The sequence below is a fragment of the Dermacentor silvarum genome, chromosome 9, assembly GCF_013339745.2.
Source record: "Dermacentor silvarum isolate Dsil-2018 chromosome 9, BIME_Dsil_1.4, whole genome shotgun sequence".
Classification (NCBI taxonomy): domain Eukaryota; kingdom Metazoa; phylum Arthropoda; class Arachnida; order Ixodida; family Ixodidae; genus Dermacentor; species Dermacentor silvarum.
The window spans coordinates 25329742-25349969 of NC_051162.1; the positions used below are offsets into that span (position 1 = coordinate 25329742).

A 20228-nucleotide genomic window follows, 5' to 3' on the forward strand; every position below is an offset into this window, starting at 1 on the left:
CTGCAAGGACCAACATTTAGTCCTCGGGGAGCAACTGGTGGGACTAACAACAGGGACCAAAAGTTAATCTCAAAGGGAGTAACTGGTGGGAGACTAACCGTTCGTCCCTTTGCCGTTGGTCCCTAAAGGGAGTAATGGTTGTGGCAAAGCAGTTAGTCCTTCAAAGGACTAACCCCTATACCCCCGTTAGTCTCTTTTGGCTTAGAGTGTAGTCCCACCGGAAATGCTGCCGAAGCAGCTGTTCGCGGCATCGCTGGAAGTGACGACACATTGCGAGGACGCGTTTGCGCTGCGCCACAGGCTGAAGTGTCCACCACTGCTTGGATCTGTCGGATGATTTGTCGGGGCGTAGGTTGCGCTTGTAGGCGCGCCCGTAACTGTTATAAAATTTTGAGAGCACAAAATTCAAAGCAGTTGACGATCGAAGGTCAGCACCCCGCACCACGCGGAACTATGGATCTCGCATGAGAGAAGCGTTGAGTCACGCGATCACGCGTCAGTCGCCTGACGCGTGATCGCGTGTCCAATCCGATAGACACCAGAATGTATCGTTGCTCGGAGAGGGAATCTTCCTCTGAGACCTCCCGTGTGAAAATAAGACCGTGAGCGTGTACCCTCGCAGAGGAAGCGGGCAGTAGTATAAAAGAATATGCCGACTTGCTGATTTGGGGTCAGCCGGACGGGGTTCCGCGCGGGTGTTCGACTGGGGGTGGTGTATTGGCGTTACGTCTACACACTGCAAGCGGCACGACGAGGGCGGACCTCGGGGCACGGCGCCCGAGGAAGGAGCCCCGTGGAAGCGCCGCGTATGGTCGCACAGGGTGCGCCGTCCAGCACGACTCCACCGAGCCCGCCACGCGGCGGCGGCAAACGTTTCATTGGGCTTTCGCGTGTGTTTCATCACTAGCGCGTGATATCGGGCATGGCATCGCTGATGATGGCGACTATGCGCGTGAGCAGAGCGCGCGTTCTTGCATTTTGTAACAGCGACAGGTACATGTGCGGTGTTATTTCATTTGTTCCAGGTGGTTTTAGCTGAGCTGCCACTTCACGAGTCAGTGCGCATTCGTTGAACAAGTGAGCTGCTCTCTCGCATACCATACCGCATGGGCACAGTGGCTCTCTCTGCATCCGAAAATGCGCAAAGTAGTAAGGGAAACGGCCATGCGCCGTGAGCAGGGTGGCCAGCCGACGCGGCGGCGGGAAAAATCGCGGAATTGTAGACGCCGTCAGAACCCACTGGTGGAGTTCGGTGTCGCTATTTTCTTTTCTCTATCTGACGTTCCACCGCGCCATCGTCGCCGCGTGAAATGAAGAACGGACAACGCGGAACAATTTGTTTGTCAGCCTGACAGCTGACAGCTGTTTGTCAGCTGACAAACAGCTGTCACGGCGGCTGACAAACAGCCTGACAGCTGTTTGTCAGCCACCGTGTTGGCTGCCATGTCTACTAACTCGTTTCCGTAGATGCCTTTGTGGGCCGGGACGTGGTAGAGCCCAAATGGGGCATGCATTTCCAGTTCCATTAAGATCTTTTTGATGTCGTCTACTCTGGTATTGATAGTCGTAGGCTGAGCAAGGGTCGTAAGTAACGACAGGCTGTCCGTATACACATGATAAGGTTGCGTGCAATCGTGTACACTGGTGTAATTGATTGCCTCTTTAAACGCGAGCACTTCTTCATAACACGTGCTTGACGCGACGCTAAGGCGATATCGCAGTACGGAGACTATTTTGTCGCGCGGTGTCAGCACTACCACTGGCACTCTCGCTGATGTAGACGTAAAAGACCCGTCAGTATATACATGGGTTCCCTGGCGACTGGAAGCATGCACCACCTCGCTCGCCTGCAAGCGTTCGAAGCCGAAACCACGCGCCTCCGACGGGTGATCGCGCCAGCAGTCGCGCTGGTATAATATATCGTCCGCAGCATAACTGTACTGCCCCAGCGTGACCGGTCGCGTATTTTGCTTTCCGCGGATGATTTCACACGCGAGAGAGAAAAAAAGGAGGGCGAGGAGGACGGTGCAACTCACGCTGGACGCCCTCGCACACTATTGGTTCTTGCCATGAGGTCACGTGTTGCCTGCGCGGCTCTTCCCATTACTGCCGGCAACCCCCTACAAAGCAGCTGACGCGCACGCACCGCGGGTTTCTTTTGATGGCGCCGTTCAGGCAAGAAGTCGTGGTAGCAGCAACATAAATTTTGTTGCGATAGCAATTATATGGACACTTCAACCGGATTTCTGCCGTCGGCGTCGCCGTCGCCGTGAGGTTCCCTATAGATAAAATCTTCGCCGCGCGCCGTATGCCCGAGCGGAAGCGTGCGGGGACGCGCGCTGTCACGGAGAGCGAACGCACTCAATCTCCCACGCGCAAGGAAGGAAGCGGGAAGCCAGCGCCGGAGGGAGCGGGGGGGGGGGGGGGGGGCAGGGGGGGGGGGCGCACTTCTACTCTGCCAACAACCGCGCTCGTCTCTCCGCCCGCACCGTCTCTTATCTCCCCAGGGCTCTGACCTTTACGCGCCATGCATTCGCCGCTCAGTTTCCGTTGCAGCGATATACCGCACGTACCTTCGCCGCTGCGGCGTTTGCGCTTGCTGCCAGCGTTTTGACAGTCGTTGTCTGCAGTCATTCAGTGTGATCTATTCATGTTTGTTTGTGCGCGCTCACACCACGCTTTTTCATTCAGTTAGTAATAGTCGGGCCACATTTTCCAACGCACGCTACACATGCAATGCTGCCCGGATCGGCAGTGCAGCGCTACAGGTGTGTCCCTTCGCACGCGCTGCCCACGGGAAGCGCTTCTCATCAACACCACCGTTTCACACGCGCCTTCTCGTGGTCATCGAGTCGCTCTTCATGTCGGTCTACTTACGCCGCAGCACACCTGCTTATATACTTAATCAGCTCATGTTTACTACAATTCATATTGCTACCAAAGCCGCTCACCTTGCTTCGTATGACATTGCTGTGTTGCTATCGCATTCATTGCTTTGCCCTTAGGCCGAAACTGTGACATTTTTTATTTACGGAAGCTCTTTTCGGCTACATCTGGCGTGTGATGAATGCAACTCTTCAAAAGCGCCCTTTACGTTACGTGACGCTTCCAGTTTGACGAATGCGTTACTCCACGCTGATTCACAATTGAGTTGTGTCAACTTTCACGTATCTGGCTTCCATTCGTGTTCCTTCGCGCCAGTCCGAGTGTTAGCTGTGCATTTAATGCGCCGGTTTTCAGGTGCTTCAACGCTGCCCTTCACGCGTCTCCGAGTGTCAGCTGTGAATTTAATGCCGTAAGGTTTTCAGGATTTTATAACTACTGAGCAACTCACGATCGCTGATTGTCAATCATTCTTTGACAGTTAGGGGACTCTGGATTGGGAGTAGCGTTTCATAATTATCCGATAGTGTTAGTAAGCAATTTACATGTTTAAATGTCAGACAGTGTGACGTATGGCGTAGCAAATATTGTGTAGTCCCTTTATAAGAGAAATCTGAAGTATTGTGTTGCTCCGTTATACAAAAATAGCTGCTTTATTTGATTGCACGAATTTGACTTCAGTTTTAGCCATCCAGTACACTGTGCGGAAAATTGCCCCTAACACTCCAAAAGCTTTGTTATTGCTCTGCCCTGCATACAATCGCATTCGTGTTTATGTAGTGATATAGCCAGCGTAAAGCTAAATTTGTGATATGCTTAGGTAAACATGAACATCAATTATATTTCAATTCAAAGCCCAAAAAATTTGTGAACTGGAAACATATGCATTTGAAGTACAAGCATGTGTTTCTTCAATTGTACATAGTGAATTTAGAACAGCTCAAATAAAGCACTTATTTGACATGCTGATGTTTATTGAAGTCGTATACAGCAGATATAGTTCTCAAGGACAGTATCTCTAAATCTCAGCCAGGTACAAGTTTGCTATGTTTATTGTTGTACGGTTCCTATAGCAGAAACCATTAATTACCAAGCTGTCAGTAGCAATTTGCATCGACAGCTGCCAAGCAATGGCAGAGAAGCAGAGCAACTTATTTCTTTATGACAAGGTACAAACAGTCGGACTACATTGGAGCACTGAGTTTGAGGCAAATCTAGTTCAAAGTATGAGCTTCTCTGCCATAGCAGCTATGCTGACTAGTAAACCAGTCACAGATAGCGGAAGATACAGCATTCAGCAATGTAATACCTCAAGTTCACTGGTCAGGAAGGCTGGCTGTCAACAAGGCCATACTGCGGGCAACAACCAGATGGCTGCCCGCATGGATACCTAGGAAAAATATTGGCTTCTGCAGTGGACCGGCTGCAGTGAATGCAGTAAAAGTAGACCTGTAGAAATAGTGCGTTTTCTACAGGCATTTGCCACTGTTATAATGTGTACTTCAACACACGAAGTATATACTGCAACTAACACATACGTTTTTTTTCAAAATGAATATTTGGAGCATTACCACCAGTTAGGGAACAAAGTCATTGAGGGCAATGGTGACATAAATTATAGCGCACACAAGCCATTTGTTTTCATATAAGGCTGGTCTTCTTAATAAAGGAAAGGTGTGTATCGACGCTATTTTTTTCCTGAACAACCTGTTGTCCTGTTCTTTGTGAAAGTTTAACAATCCCTCATTGTTGGAAATCTTCCTTTTCATTTTGACAGAAATCTCGACATTCAGAGCTATAGTACATAATTTATACAATCAGTAGCCACAAACAGCAGTATTCACGAGATTTCTGCATTTTGGACCGTAGATGCCACTTTGACAAATTGGTTAATCTAGTGGAAAATGGTGGGGAAAAATGTTGCTCAAGAAACTAACAGTGAATAGTACTTTCTATTGTGTTGGTTGAGGTGTTTCACAGTAGTAATTTCATGGAAAACTTCTGCTCCTTTCCAGGTAACAACATAAAGAGCAGAGCATCTTGCTCATGCTATGTATTTGAAGTACCAAAGCACATAAATGTTCAAGTTGCCCCAAAAAATATTCAGAATATCGTTCTTATTTATTTATTTTGCTAAAAATTTCCTCAAGTGCAAATTGTCAGAAAATACCAGGTTCTCCTTGTAAGTAGACACCCTGTGCACGAGGGAGTGCTGCCACTGTAAATCGGAAGGTAGGTCAGCTGAAAAGTTCTTCCCTTGGGCATTTCATAATGCTCGATTTCAGAGCATCACAGGAAATGTTAGAAGTACTGAAGCAACTCAGCCACGAAATTTTTCATTTATTTATTGCTCTCATAAACACTTCTCAAGTCAGTAACAATAGCATGAGGCATCATCTGCCCTACCAAGCAAGAGAGCCCCTAAAAATACAGAATTCGCACCACTTCCACCCTGGTTTATTGCTTCAAGTAACATGAAAGTGACCGATGATAACCCGTTCATCAAAAACCAACAATTACTTTGACATAGTAAACAGACATCTGAGAGTAAGTGCGCATCAGGCCAGTGTGTGCCTCATCTCAAATGTAACCTTTTGAGGCCCCATGGATCGCAGTGACTAGCCAGCGTTACATCATTGTAAACAGTATTCGTCACTTATAACGCTGGTTGGTTCTCTGGTGAACTCCCCTCACAATCCCTACTCAAGTGGAATTCAAAGGAATGACATCAGGACGAGGGTCTGTGATTGTAGGCAATGCAAGGGTTGCCATGGAGGCAGACAGAGCAGTGAAAATAAATCATGACTTGTTCAGCACATTTGACTTTGAGCTACATCCCATTTTGAAAGATGTTGCATACCTTCTCCACAAGCCAAAACAGGAACCATATGCACAAATTGTTTTGGCAGCACCTTGGGATATTTTATGGCTATCCAAGCAGAGCCAGTTTTGTGAAATTAAAGTGAGAGTTCATAGTTGGCGCAAAGAGGCCTGTCCGCCAGAAAGCACTATCAAGAAAAATGATAAGTTGGTCAACTACCTTACGTCTGGCACCAGCTATGCAACAGGTTCAGTATATTTCTTCCACACTGCGCAGAACAAATGGGGATAGCCGATATTCTAGTTGACATTAGGTGGATAAAGAGGAGCTGGGCAGGCCATGTAATGCTTAGGATGGATAGCCGGTGGACCATTAGAGTTACAGAATGGATACCAAGAGAAGGAAAACGCAGTCGAGGACGGCAGTAAACTAAGTGGAGTGATGAAGTTAAGAAATTCGCAGGCGCAAGTTGGAATCAGCTAGTGCAAGACAGGGGGTGATTGGAGATCGCAGGGAGAGGCCTTCGTCCTGCAGTGGACATAAATATAGGCTGATGATGATTTACTATTCATGAAACATAGCTCAGTATCCTTACCAACTGACAATTCAAGTTAAAAGACAATGCAATATGCTGTTAGCACGACTAACTCTTCTTGGTATGGCTGCAGCACAGCAAGAGTAGAGTTGGCCCTCCGCAGGCCCTGGGTGCTGCCTGTTCAAACGTTCATGAATGCTGCCTACTCTGATGCTCAGTGCCCCGTTCCATGGAACTTCGCATGAGGCACACCACTCTTCACGCTTAAGTGTAGGGCATGTGGGCGCTTAGTTTTTTTGCACCCTTGATGTTGTAGGGACGACCTTCTTGCACTCTGCCTGAGCCTCTTGCCCACACCCGGCCGACGTCTAGCTATTCCAGTCGGCTGAACTTTGATGGTGCGGCCACGCCTTCTTGGCACTTGCAAAAGCAGCCTTCTGGGCAAGATAAGAGGCAATCACTTGAGGCTCCTTGTGCACTTTCTTCATTTCTGCCAGCACCTGTTGAAGTACAGTAAGATAATAAGGGTTGTCAGCAGTCAAGGAGTAGTAGCGCCACTCCTCATGGATTTGTTCAGCACCTCGGCAGCATCCTGGGCAAAAATATAAAACAAAACACAAAAACTAATTACACTATCCCACTGTTCACCAAATTATAATACCCTTTCCATCCTCATTTATGCTACATAAGCCTCTCCCATGTGAAATAGTCCCTATGCTTGCTGCTGAGTTGATGTATGGTGACCACATATTTCAAGTAAGGTCTGAGCTCATGTGCAAGCTGTAAAGATTCTGCACACACTCGCACAATGTGAGCACTGAGCCCATCATGAGCTGCTAGTAGGAAGAATTCGAGCACTCCACCATAAGACAAGCAACTCATACTCTGGCGTGCCTGTTGCTGCACATACTTTACCTCCCAGGACTACAGTGATCCTCATTACTAACACCTCTGTTACATTTATAACCCACTATTCATGACAATCATGCGGTACAGTTCAAACATATTTTCCTTCTGTTTCAATTCTCGCTACACTAGTATATGCTGACACCAGTTTAGCAGGCTTTTCTAGGATGAAACAAATGACATGCAGTATTGCATGCAATGTAATAAAGCTAACTAAAATTGGTGCAGTTCACCACATAAGGTTCAGAGAAAGTAACACGAAAATACTTGGCTTTGCAGAAAAATATGTACTTCAGCTTATTAAGAACACTGCTGAAATTGTTATGGCATGACAAAGTAAGCATGGCATAAAATAAGTGATGGCATGGTAAATCACTGTTAAAGCAATTTAGCTTACTGCTTCATAACCAGAAGTTGAACAAGATTCAATGTTGCCTGGTATATCAACAACCTAGATTCGGTTATAGTATGCATGCAGAAGCAGCAAGACAAGATAAATTGCAGGCACACAAGTTTGAGTTTTCCTGCACTAACGAAAGCTGTGCAATCATACCAACTAGCTAGATTGCAGTACTTGTTAAGTTATTCACGAAATGTGGGGATGACACTTTGGCAACTTTCTGAATGCAAAGTTCATACACATACCTTAAAAGCAAGCAGTTTCCTAGTTAAATACCTCGAGAAGCTGTTTGAACAAACAATGACACGAGAATTTAGGAGACAGCATTCACATTGCCCCACACTTAAAGCTTCTATGAAGATAGTGCGATACGCACCTCGCGACGTTGTTCGTTGGAATTTGAGCACTCCAAGTGATGTTGGTCAAGCTCTATTGGCTCGTGCTGAGGCTCAGGTGCATGCTGGCTGTGTGCTTCCCAAGCAGTGCTGGTGTGGACGGGAGCTCTGGCAGCACCTCACGGAAGCTTCCAAAGAACTTTTGTCAGGGCACTTGTCACCCAGGGCAAGGACACCTAACTTGTGCCGGTCATCGGGTTTCAGTATTGGGGCATTTGGAAATGCTCCTCCATACATGTGATGAACCAGTGCTTGATGCTTGCAGAATGCCTCTTGTTGGCCATTTCTACAAGTGCAAGTGCCGACGTCTTGCCAAACCGTGATAAATTTTACCATCTTCCTGTCCACTGGGCACCTGGTACATGCTATCACCAAGAGTACAAAACCGACTGTGCAACACTTTCGGGCATCCTGTGCACAAGCTTGTCGTAAAAGATTTGGGGAGCTGGCACACGGCTGTATGCATGGCTAAGCAGTCCTCTCGAAAAGTAGTCCTCCCAGACTGTTGCCACGAGGTCCACAAGGGCAACTACATTATATGCCTTTGCCTGCCAAGAACGACATCCTTCAATACACGAATAGTGGCTTCAGCATAATTGTTTGTGTTGTGGCCTCTCGTTATAAGGCCCAACCTAAAAAGAGCACCCACTCTTCCTTCCGTTCACATATGCACGGTGAGGCTTCTGGAGAAAATTCTTCGGTGGAAGCAGCTAAGTCTTCCGCTAATGACGCATACATCACCTGCAGGGGACAGAATAAATGGCTTGTATGCTTAAGCCACATTTCAGTTTATGTCACATGACCAGACACAATATGATTAAAATAAGCAGGCTTCGAGCATTTGTAAGTTCACAGCTTATTACCAATTATTTGTTTCAGAGCATTTCCCATATGTAACACAAAATTCAGGCCTGTGCGTGGACCGTAAGTCAGAATAAGTGAGCATGTAACCAGACATGCTAATTTAAAAATAAATAAATTAGGAAAACAAGTGCATTCTGAAAACAAACAACTTCTGCTATTAAATTCATATTTTGTGAAGAATGCGACACCTCATGTTGTTGCAAGAGCAATGCAGGTGAAAAAGTAATCACAACAAAATTAATTATGCATATATGAAAAGCTGAGAGTGTCGATTCTTCTTGTGTTAAAAATGTCGTATGACAACAGATGTCATACACGAACACAGAGCAGCAACTTCATCAACTTTGGCATCAGGCTCTACTGTCACCAATGCGACAATGTTTCTGAGCATTCATCGATAATCAAGAACATGAGCGTGGAATTTCTTATGCCTGAATGGTGTAGAACGGGCGGAAGCATTGAATACCACAACTGGCTGATTTACATCAGCAGGCTCAAATGTTTTGCTGGGGCTGTAGCGTGTTAGATAATAAATTCAATTTTACAAAAGGCACAGGGAGATATGTTACTGAAAATGCACATAAATTAGATAATTTCACAGCGACAAAAGCAGTCATCAGAATGTTTCACATTTGCGCTCTGAAATGCCTTCGTCGAATTATCACAAACCCAGTTTGCACTTTTACCGCTCAACGCTATATACGTTTCCATCTATGAAGCAGCTGTACAACATTTTTAACATGAGAAGAGTCGCCACTCTCAACTTTGCATATATACATAATTAATCAGTTTAGGAAGCTCACCTAAAACCATTTCCTCTTTGTTTGCTATTACAGTTGTCCTGATGTCAGCAGTTGCTGTAAGTAACATGCTGGCTTCTTGTGCAAGCTTTTACAAGTACCTGTGTTGAACAATATAGGCACTCCAAATTGAATTGAATAAAGCCTTATTTTAAGGAAGGGGACGGCTCCAGGCCACTGTTGGGGATTAGGTGGGAAAGGAATGTAGGTTCCCGCATTATTGGCCTGAGGCACATCTTCATCTCAGTCTTTGATCTTCCGCTTTATGAAGACTCAGGTGCATGTTCAGTTCCGCCGCTCTCGAATTGGCTGGTCGACCCCTTCTACACAACTCGAAACAAGCCACTTTGTCTGCCATATGTCGCAATGGCTTTCTGTGTTTCAGTAGTTTGTATTCCAATTCCTAGTGTTCTAATGTCTCCATGCAGTAAATGTTGAATCTCCCTTGTGAAAAAGCTGCACAGCTTCAAATGAGGCGTTGCAAGTCTGATCTGCATGACTCCTGACAATGTGTGCATCGGGTATAAGTGTTCGCAATTGTAGCTTGTCTGGTTTGGTGCCATTTCTCAAGTATGTGTGGTGTGTATGCAGCGTTGGCCATAACTTTATTCAAGAAAACTTGCTCTGTGCGAGTAAGGCCGCCCTTGTCGTAAAACAGATGTACTGGTGTAGCTGCTAATAGTCTCCGTTTACTGTCTGCTTTTATTTTAGTGCGAATGTATACATCAGTGCTCTGCTAGGTGAGCCTCTGCCAATATCTTTAGGCATAGATTTTGGTGGGAATGAAGATCCGATACGTATTTTACACACTCTGCTCTACAATGTGTGCCATGTCATGGGAATGGTGTTCACCGCTCCCCATATAACTAAGAGGTCTGCGTGCAAGGTTGCACCACCGTTAAGCTGACATGAGTGATAGCCATTGTGTTGAGGTGCAGTTGTGCTAACCCAGGCCATGCTTGCTATGTCGCTTGTGATTGCAGCGTCTGTGTAGGTGTCAATGGTGTGCTGCGGCTTCTTAGTTCTCTTTCAAATACTTTCTAGCTTCCGCATTTCGTCTCCAAATGAAATTCTATTTTGGGCATGTGTTGTAGGCTAAGTGAAATTCTTCTGGTCTCGGCCATTCACCTTGAAAAGCAGAAACTGATGGCACAGCAAATGATAACCTAGCATTCACATGAACTGCTCTGCTGTTGCGATAACTTGTCTTTAACATACATGGTGCTGCACATCAGCGCAGTTGTGCTTGAACAAAATGTTTTATTCGATTAAATTTGGCTACTCTTCTGCATGCAATGCTTAAAAATACAAAATGTGCAAGACTTGGCACTCAAGCCCTTACACTTTCAGCTTTACCGCTCATCAAAGGGAGTGTTATAGTGGTAGTTCTTCGAAGTCATTTCTGTTTCAAGGCCGTTTCCAATTACGTTGCTTATAACTGCTTGATTGAAGTAGATAAAACCAATATGGTTTAATGCTGGTTGTCCCGTTATGTGCCTGCTAATCAAATTTTTATCTTTGGAAGTTGTGGGATCTTGCTTCATAACAGTGTGAGCAGTCTCATGTTTTTCACTGGTCGATCTGGAGCAGCCGCTGCAATCCTGAAGTGGGTGCTCGGATTTCACCGCCCCAAATCTGCCAGCGGAGAGCAAGAGTGCTCCGCGGTGGATCATACCACAATTCTGTGCTCACATGTCACACAAACAGACTTCAGCTCTGTCCGTTTACTTGGCCACTATAGTCACCTTCCTACAGCGAGTGGGAGTGATGTATGCTTCTCATCCTATTTGCGCCTGAATCTGCACCTCAGCAGCAGAGCAAGTGAGAGTAACCTGGCACAAAGCAAATTAAAGCAAGTTCGCGCCACTTGCGGTTTTTGCAACTTTTCGTGCCACTGTAAAATCATAATGCCTATTTCAATAGCGAACATCATGCCTGATTCTATCACTATAAATAATGATCCTTTCATTTCCACCCACATGTCGTGACACGTTCTGAGTAGTTGTCACTCCCTTTGATATGCGAAAGCTGTACAGGGGTGCAATGACGGACAACATAGTGGAAAATCCTGTATAAAATTTGACCACCTAGAGCCTTGTAGTGAGTGCTAAAAGGTTATCCCTTGCACGAGTATTTTTGCATTTTGCTCCTATCAAGGGGCTGCAATTTTGGGTTCAAACACACAACCTTTTGTGTAATACAGTAGCCACTGAAGCAGTGTTGCAAGCAAAGTTGAGCTAATCCACATCATAGCACTGCGCATCATTTTTACACACCTTCTGGAATGCAGTCATTAGTTCCCACCTCTTGTCACGACTGATGCTGCTGCTTGATGCATGCAGCCACCGCCATTCCGCCTGGGCCACGTGGAAATGGCAGAGAAGTTGACTTGCTTCAGGCCACGTTGCTTTCAGAGCTGCTTTTTCTGCCGCTGAATTGTCGGTCATGAATGACTGTGGGGTCTGGAAAATATCATCGAGCATGTTGCACGTTCTTCTGATTGGAAAGCAGTGAACTCCTTTATACCTTCAAGGTATTTACAATATGATTCATTTTTGGATGACAGATAAAAAACTATGAAATGACCTTAGAGTAGGATGTACCCCCTCCAAGCAAATTTCACTGCACCAGTGGTGTTACAAAAGCTGTTGGTCTCAGCACCTCACAGATATGATTGTAAACCTCTCTATTTTGCTTTACTATTATGTATGTGAGCTACACATACATTTTTTTCGTTTTGTCAGTTCTCCAAAAATTATCTGACTTAACTGTATCAAAAGACATACTTCAATTAAACTTTGGCCATCGAATGACAGGTGCCAATACAGGTGCTCTTTTGCAAGCATATTACACAACCTGATTATTGCACAAAGCATTCACATTAAGTGAGATGTGGTGCTAAGAAGAAATATGATATGGTATTTTCTCTTCATTTACAACCCACACTAATCGTTTTAATAATTCAGACTTTTACATCAGCCCAGCTGTACTTTAAAAGTATAGCTTACCTACATGTAAGCCACCAAAAACAGAATGGATATTTCTGTTTCAAGAGGCCAAATGCTGTCTTGTAGCTTTCCGTTGTCTGAGAATAGTGCATAAGCACAGAAATCGGTATAGCACCGACTGGAGTAGCTGTGAGCACTACTGTAACGGTAGCCTGTGACTCGTCACAGGAAGCTGTTGACTCCACAAGGATGATCTCGCTTGCAGCTTCCAAGCCTTGCATCCGCTGCATGATCCTTTGTAATAACCAACACCGCCCAGCAGTTGCCATCCTTTGACTTGGTCGTGCTAACATTTACCCCTGCAAGAATTTACAGATAAGAAGTAAAAAAGAGCAGTGTTTGAACACATATTTTGACACTTCTAAAGTGTTGCATTGCCTTATCAGCATCTTTAGCCTGACGGAACCAAAGCCAACTTGAACACAAAAGTACGGCTTTATTCAAGTGAACACCATGCAAATCACGTTGTTACCCTTAAAGCTAAGAAATGCATATTAGCGCAAGCAGATAAACTCTGAAAGTAGTGGAAAGAAACTTAGTGTGCACCAAACTTCAACTGCTTTATTGAGAGCAGTGTAAAAAATTACACCAAATGCGCATGTGTGCAATGGCTACTTCAAGAATTCTAGAAACATGCCAAGCAGCTGATTCTCATTCCTAACTTCGGTACCCTGGGGCACGCAATGGCCAACGATTTATGCCACTATGGAAAGGTTCGAATAATACTACCTGGGCAAATTAAATGCATCTCAAGCTGGATGCACAAGTTTCAACTTGCCTTTTTCACTTACATGTGCAACAGCAATAGGATTTGATTGTTGCGTTGTGCTTTGCAAAGGTCTGATTGAGCCACAAAGGACTCATATATATCCAGATATCAATATAAAAGGTTGCTGTCAGCTTTAATTATAGATAACATTACAATTCCTTTCACTCAGAGTATGTTACATATGAACAATTTTGTATTGCATTTGAATACTGCCATTTATATGTACAGAGTAGTGTACTAAACTTCACCATACATGTATTTCTGTAAGCTATCCAATTGTAAACTGCCCTGGAAGTTACTGGCGGCAAATAGATAGCATCTGTTGTACATTAATTCAGTAACAAAAAATGTAATGCAAACTAATTACTACCAAATTCAATTTGATCATGCACTTATCTTTCTCCTAAAAATGATTATCAGTGCTATGAAACTTCATCCCACCCGTATAAACGACGGCGTAGCGCGACAGGAACTACTGCGAAGGGCGCAAGATGCATTGATGAGGCAAAGTAAACTACTTGAAGTGGTGGCGCTACATGCGCTGATGTGGTTCCGATCATGATAGCCCGAATCGCTCTTTAGCGCGTTTATCCGTCCGTGTCGAACCATTATCAACCGTGACCAACCGCACTCCGCCGGCGGCTACGTATGGCGCGTCCGCGCAGGCCCCTATCTTGAAAGCGATCTGAGATGGGACACAGTGCGTCGAGGGCGGATAGCTTCACGCGCGCTGTGTTCTCGCCGCTTAGTTGGCGTTGAAGCGAGAGGCAGCATGAAGGTCAATTCACTCGCCGCTGCGGGCCCTATCAAGGTATAGACGTTTTCACGAGGCCGCTTCCGACGGTCTGGCGTTGAGAGTATGTATCAGTGTTGCCTGTTCGGTCTGGACTGTGAGCTTGCCTTGCGCTTGCATTGCGGAGTGGTAGCTTTCCTTCGATGTTTCCGTTTATTTTTGTCACGAATGACTTACGCTCGTAAATAATGCCATATATACTCATCAAAAGGCTACAGGCCAGCACTGTGCAGTTTATGGGTGCACAAACAACCAGTGAAAAATAACGATTTTTGGGGCTAAGTGTGTCCACAACACAGCACACCGCGAGACCACTGCCGCTATGTGGTATGTCCACGCTTCGCCGGTTTCCTGCATCACCTGAGGACTTAACATTTCAGTCTAATGTGAACCAATGCACACATCAGTAAAATACCGCATTTTGGTAAGCTCTTTTCGACATATTTCCCAATAGGTGGCGATAATTGTCAGCTCTTCGATGCAATATTTTCTCGTATGTAGTGGCAGAGGCTACGTTTGTTATTCTTTCAAACACGACTTCATTCCAGTGCCTAAGTACGGGGGTCACACGGCGCACTTTGATCGTGATCGGAGCCCGATATGGGTCGAATTTCTTGGTCGTGATTGCGGAAGGAAGCCAAGCGCGGTCGAACATATCGGTCTCGATCGCTATCAAAAGTGGCCGTGTGACACCGGTATTAGACAAATTGGAGCACTCTGCGAGAGAACTAGTCGGTAAATACACTTCGCAATGATCTGGAAAAAATCGTGTCCTATGAAGATGTATGGAGACCCTGTGTCCACCAAAAGATTTTCTCTGCGTTCGCACGCACCCTGCGCGGCCCTGCCCATAAAGGTAATTAACTTCAACAGTGTGGTGCAGCTTCGAGCTCACCCATCTTTGAGCGTTGTCTATGTGCATGGGCAGCAAGAGAATGCAAAAACTAACGTCTCAACCTCATCAGCGCAGCCTAGCGCCAGTGCTAGAGTTCGGGAACCGTAATGCGCTAACTGTGCGTGCCGGGGAAACGCGCTAAATGAGCCCGCGCAAGTAATAACCTAAAAAACGGTATTGGAATGGGTACGCGGGCAATAGCATCATGCTAGCAAGAATAACAGTAACAAAAAATATTCCGACAGTCCATCAAGTGAAATACTTACGTGCGTGCAGTGACCGCTTCGCTGACCACTAAGCGCTTTTCACTCACAGTCAGTAGTGGTTTGCAGCGATATGCACATGTATTTATTCGACAATTGTTAAGACTCGACATTACTTTATATGAACATAGCACAGTAAGAAGGTGTAAGGGTAACAAGAGAAAGAACAGATATGGCCGTAACGCTGCAATATTATTGGCATATTTCGCTTCAGTGATAGCGCACACGAACAATTCTTGCCGTACGCGATATCTTCAATACAAGCTTCGCGCACGATCTACGTTAAGGTTCACCGTGAGCGAAGTTTGTTCCAAATTCAGACATTCGAAAGAAAAGCCATTCCAGTTAAACAAACGTAAAAAATAGGTAAACAAATATATCTTTATAACAAGTCCTGTTATAATCCCTATTGGGATTGACAGTATGTATAAATAAATAAATAAATACTAAATACTAAAAATAAAAATCTAGCACCTGGGCTGTATCAGTTGCGCTGGCATCTGTGATCACTGATGCGTGTCGGTTCGCTGCAGGTACCGCGCTGCCCGATAGCCACGCTTATGCTTTGACATTTGCTTATAAGCACCCTGCACCGCACCAGATCCAATAAATTTTGCGTGATTGAACTGTTCAGTTGCGTCGGAAGCGTATGGAGTAACCGCCGCATACCTACCAACCACTCACACGCGTCGTCGGGCCGCCGGCGCCTGGTTCTAAGCATTGCCCGACAGCTACTTACGCGCCTGCTTTCGCTAAATGAGACAACCCTCAACCGCGAAACGTAATGGTGATCAGTATCAATCGACGATACGGTCACATGTGCCCAGCAATAACAATGAAATATACCACTGATTAGGACGCCAGGTCTCGACGAAGCAGACGAGGCTGCCGCCGCTACCGACGACGAAACACCACATCCACTGGCTGGGCTTGCTGTTGCCACGGCACACTACACTGAGGGCTCACGCGAGTACGTGAAACATGTAACAAGTCAAGCGGCACAAGACAAGCGAAGCAGAAGAAAACAATCGAAGTAATGCGCGCCGAAGATCACACAACCGAAGTGCGGCCGGCTTGCTCTCGCAAGACTCACAGTCCAAAATGGCGGCATAACATGTTCCGACGCTAGACGTCGCCCGTGTCAGCCAATGGCGCTGCTCAAACGTCGGTTTGTGAAAAGGTCTATATGTAGACTGGTAGCGTTGGTTGCATAGAAGCCCACATGTCAACAAAATGGATAACCTGCTGGGGCAATGATGGAACCTATTCGGGCAACAGTAGGTTCTCCAGGAAGGTGAGCGAATAGGATGGAAATAAATGACAGTGCCACAGAGGTTCCAAAAGCAACTTCACATTTATTCATCTAGAATAAGGCAACCAATATGACTGACCAAACAAAACACGTTTCAATGGATAAAAATACTATGGGCAGCACACAGTCGTAATGTATAGCAACATATGCGAAACCTTTTCACAGAAGGTTTCACAGTACGAAACCTTTTCACAGTACAAGGCACGCCCTCCACAATGACGTGCCTCATTATCAGAATGGTTTTGGCACGTAAAACCTCAGAAAGAAGAAGATTCGCAATTCCGGGCGACACCACGTATTCATATTCAACAGTTATCAGACAAAGCCAGAAGGTACTTTTTTTAGATTTGAGAATATAAAATGTTCGGCAATTTTGCAGCACCTGCACGGTAAAGCGATAGGTCGATATTTTGAGGAGCTCGCTTTGTTGTCACCTCCGTGAACAGGAACTACGTTTGCTGTTTTCTAGTCAACACGTACTTCACACCCTGACATAAATATTTTTGGAATAGAACTGGTAAGAAAGTTGTAATTGAAATAACACAATTTTTCAGAACGAAGTTGGAAATATTGTCAGAGCCACAAGCTGAACTTACAATAATTGATTTTAGAAGGGACGCGACACTTTGTTGTGAAACTGTTGTGTTGACAATTTTTTATAATGTTCTGCCGTTGTAGGTTATATCTCCAAAATTTGGTGATTCCACGAGCGACGATTCGAGGTATCGTTTGAAGTATTCAGTTTTGCCTATGTTAAGTGCTCAAAACTGGTACCGTGAATGACTTCTGAAATGGTCACTGTCGTTTTCTTAATTTTAGTGACACATTTCCATACAGTAGAAGTGCTGCTTGCTGGGCCAGTTGGTTCATACTAAAACTTTTTCATTTAATTTATTATGCCTTAAAGGCCTGTCTAGGCTTTACAGAGGGGAGTGGGTTACAGGTCATATCAACATTATTACATAAAAAGATGCAAGATAAAAAAGTACAATTTGACAATAAATTCGGTAGGAATAAATGAGCAGATAAAAAAACATGCTATTACAAAAAATACAAGATACACAAGTACATAAAACCGCATTCTAGTAAGTAATGTTGTCTAAGCCATCACGAAACAAGTAATTATCACGGATGGTTGCAATGTTTGCGGGAAGGTGGTTCCACTCTAGTGACATCTGAGGTACGAGTGACTGGAAATACGTATTTGTGCAGCGAGAAGGGACGTGAACCTTGTAAGAATGATCGATGCGGCGGGATACGTAGTGTGGAGTAAGAATGAACGCATCATGACGTGCTGTATGGTGAAAATTTTGTGAAGTAATGATAAACGGGAAAATTTACGTCTAGCTGCAAGAGATGAAATAGAAGGCTAGCTTTCATGGCTGTTACCGTAGCAGTTTGGCCTTTAAGGCCCAACTACATGTACGCGTGCCGGTGCGCGGGCTCGCGCCCGCGCGCCTTGCGTTTGCCGCACTTCGTGAGTAATGGCGGTTTGAACCTACTAGACGCGCGGGAGCGCGCGTACGCTTGGGTTTCATTTTCGCTTTGGTAGAGATTGTTACGCGATGGCAATCTCCCCAAGCGCCGGCGTAGAAACCTTGAAGTCGTGATTTGCGGAGGGTTCATTCGCAGCTTGTTGGTCTGATCTCTCCGGGGTTGGCGCTCATAATCACGTTGTGTGATCACTGAATGTTCGCTCTTATTTTCTCTGGCATCATATTATAGAGTAGAGCGAAAGCAGCATATTATTGTGTCTTTGGTAAACTTTTCTTTGTCGACAACATGGGTAGTGAAATCGCGCTTGAAGAACGGTTCCTGAAGCGTCCTTGGCCCACCAGCGGTGTGCTCTGCTGCGCTGGTGCTTCAGGCCCCCGTGAAAGCTGAGCTTTCGCTAAACATGCCACTTACCTTTTCGTTACAGAATCTTCAACCTAATTTAAGAACTTGCAAACACGGTGTAACAGAGACCTGTATCTCCTCATTACACAAACTGACGGCGGTAGATGACAGCTTTTCACTTTCCGTGCTTTATTTATTGCGCACCATCTACCATTAGTACTAGACCACATTCGCCACTGAGCAGCTTTGTACTGAGCGCAGCGCCACTTTTGCGTCATGATACGTAGAAGTGGCCAACTACGCTCCAGACGTGATCGGTCGGCACGGCCTGCACAGCTACTCCTCTAGCCACCATAAACGTATTGTTGCTATACGAACTTGTCTCGTTAAGCCTACGGGCGCCAGAATCGCAGAACAATGTGAGACACTGGGCGCGCTATGCGCTCATAACTAACATATCAGGTCAGTGTAGCGAAATCGAAGGCTCAATTCAATAGTTACTGGCGATCAACGCAATCGAGAACGTCGCCATCACGAGAATTCACGCTGAAGCGGCAGCCATGGGTGCTGCTACGTTGGACAACGCTATTTCTCAGCGTGTGTAAGCATCAGATATCTGTACTCGCGACGCACTTTGACGCGTTGGATCTGTCCTGCACCATCTGCGCATGCGTGAGGCGCGTGTGCGCGAGCTGTCGCGCGCCGCAACACGTACATGTAGTTTGCCCTTATGAACTGCACACTAAAAAACGAACGGGACGTCGAACAAGCGAAACATCACATGCGCAGCCGGCCTCGCTCAACTCGCTCATCTGGCGCATGACGCATGCACAGCACGCATCTGGCGCGTCTGGCGTGTCATTCGCTTGTCGCCAGGTAACGCAAGAAAAATAAGTCGCAAAGTATACGTTCATTTATACGAAAACTGTTTTTAGTTTCAGGGGGAAAGAATAAAAAAAAACATCTGTTCACTAAATTTCACATTCTTTTTCTTTTTTCGATGCTCGCCTCAGCTAAGGGCTGTCACCAATACTAGCGTGATGTGTTTCCTGTTGCCAGTTTCCACCTAGTGTCCGCTCCTGTTAAATTTCTTTCTCTATGAGGTGGCATACACAAGTGTACTTATTTATCCTTTCTCTGGGGCAACATTTCACCCGCCCACAACTTTGTGTTATCGCTCACCACAAGACGCGCCTCCATGATTTGGACTCGAATGTTATCGATAGTTCTATCCGTTGTTTGCTGTCAGCGAACCTTCTGTAATCTGACTGCATGCGCGACGCGAATTGCGTCGTCCTTTCTGGAAGGCATGCGGGCGCCAGTGATTACGCTAAAGCCTTCGAAGAGTCATGTATAAAACCTTACGCGCTTGACCAGTAGACCAGGTATTCGATGATCGCCGACCTTGCTCGCCGGTATCGTCGTGCCTGGGTGTTACTTGCTTTACTGGGCACAAGTTCGCCTAATAGAGTTAGTTACGTGATTCACAGTTCTGTCTACTGTGTTCTTCACCGTCACTACAATGGGACAAGTGGTGGATGTGCTTTTGTGTCCATGCGCCGGACGCCCCAGTCCAACCACGCGCCTTGTCATAAGCGTTAACTGGACGCCAACGCCACCCCGGACCATTGAGCTAGCCGCAGGCTCTGAAGTTTGCCCCCAGAAGCACGGGCTTTTCACCCAAGACGAGTAGAAAGAGTGCAAGTCACGTACCACCATGATAGTGTTAGTTGTGTTGCTGCGTT

At 45.8% G+C, this 20228-nt stretch overlaps 1 protein-coding gene across 1 annotated transcript; it reads right to left on the bottom strand.

The window, feature by feature from the left end:
* Nucleotides 1–1343: 1343 nt before the first annotated feature.
* LOC125939799 (uncharacterized) lies at nucleotides 1344–8498 on the bottom strand. The gene is made up of 3 exons (XM_049655239.1): nucleotides 8011–8498; nucleotides 6578–6676; nucleotides 1344–1551 (listed from the first exon to the last, which is right to left on the bottom strand). Exons 1-3 carry the CDS (start codon nucleotides 8274–8276, stop codon nucleotides 1344–1346), a joined length of 573 nt encoding a protein of 190 aa, XP_049511196.1. The 5' UTR covers nucleotides 8277–8498.
* Between the last annotated feature and the right edge of the window lie 11730 nt (nucleotides 8499–20228).

What these genes read in the sequence shown, in the direction of transcription:
- LOC125939799 (XM_049655239.1), bottom strand. Translation starts at nt 8,276, where the DNA reads ATGGTAAAATTTATCACGGTTTGGCAAGACGTCGGCACTTGCACTTGT. An exon ending in CACTGCTTGGGAAGCACACA is followed by an intron (nt 6,677 to 8,010) that starts GCCAGCATGCAC and finishes TATCTTGCCCAG; the next exon opens with AAGGCTGCTTTTGCAAGTGC. An exon ending in GGTGTGGGCAAGAGGCTCAG is followed by an intron (nt 1,552 to 6,577) that starts GCAGAGTGCAAG and finishes TATCAATACCAG; the next exon opens with AGTAGACGACATCAAAAAGA.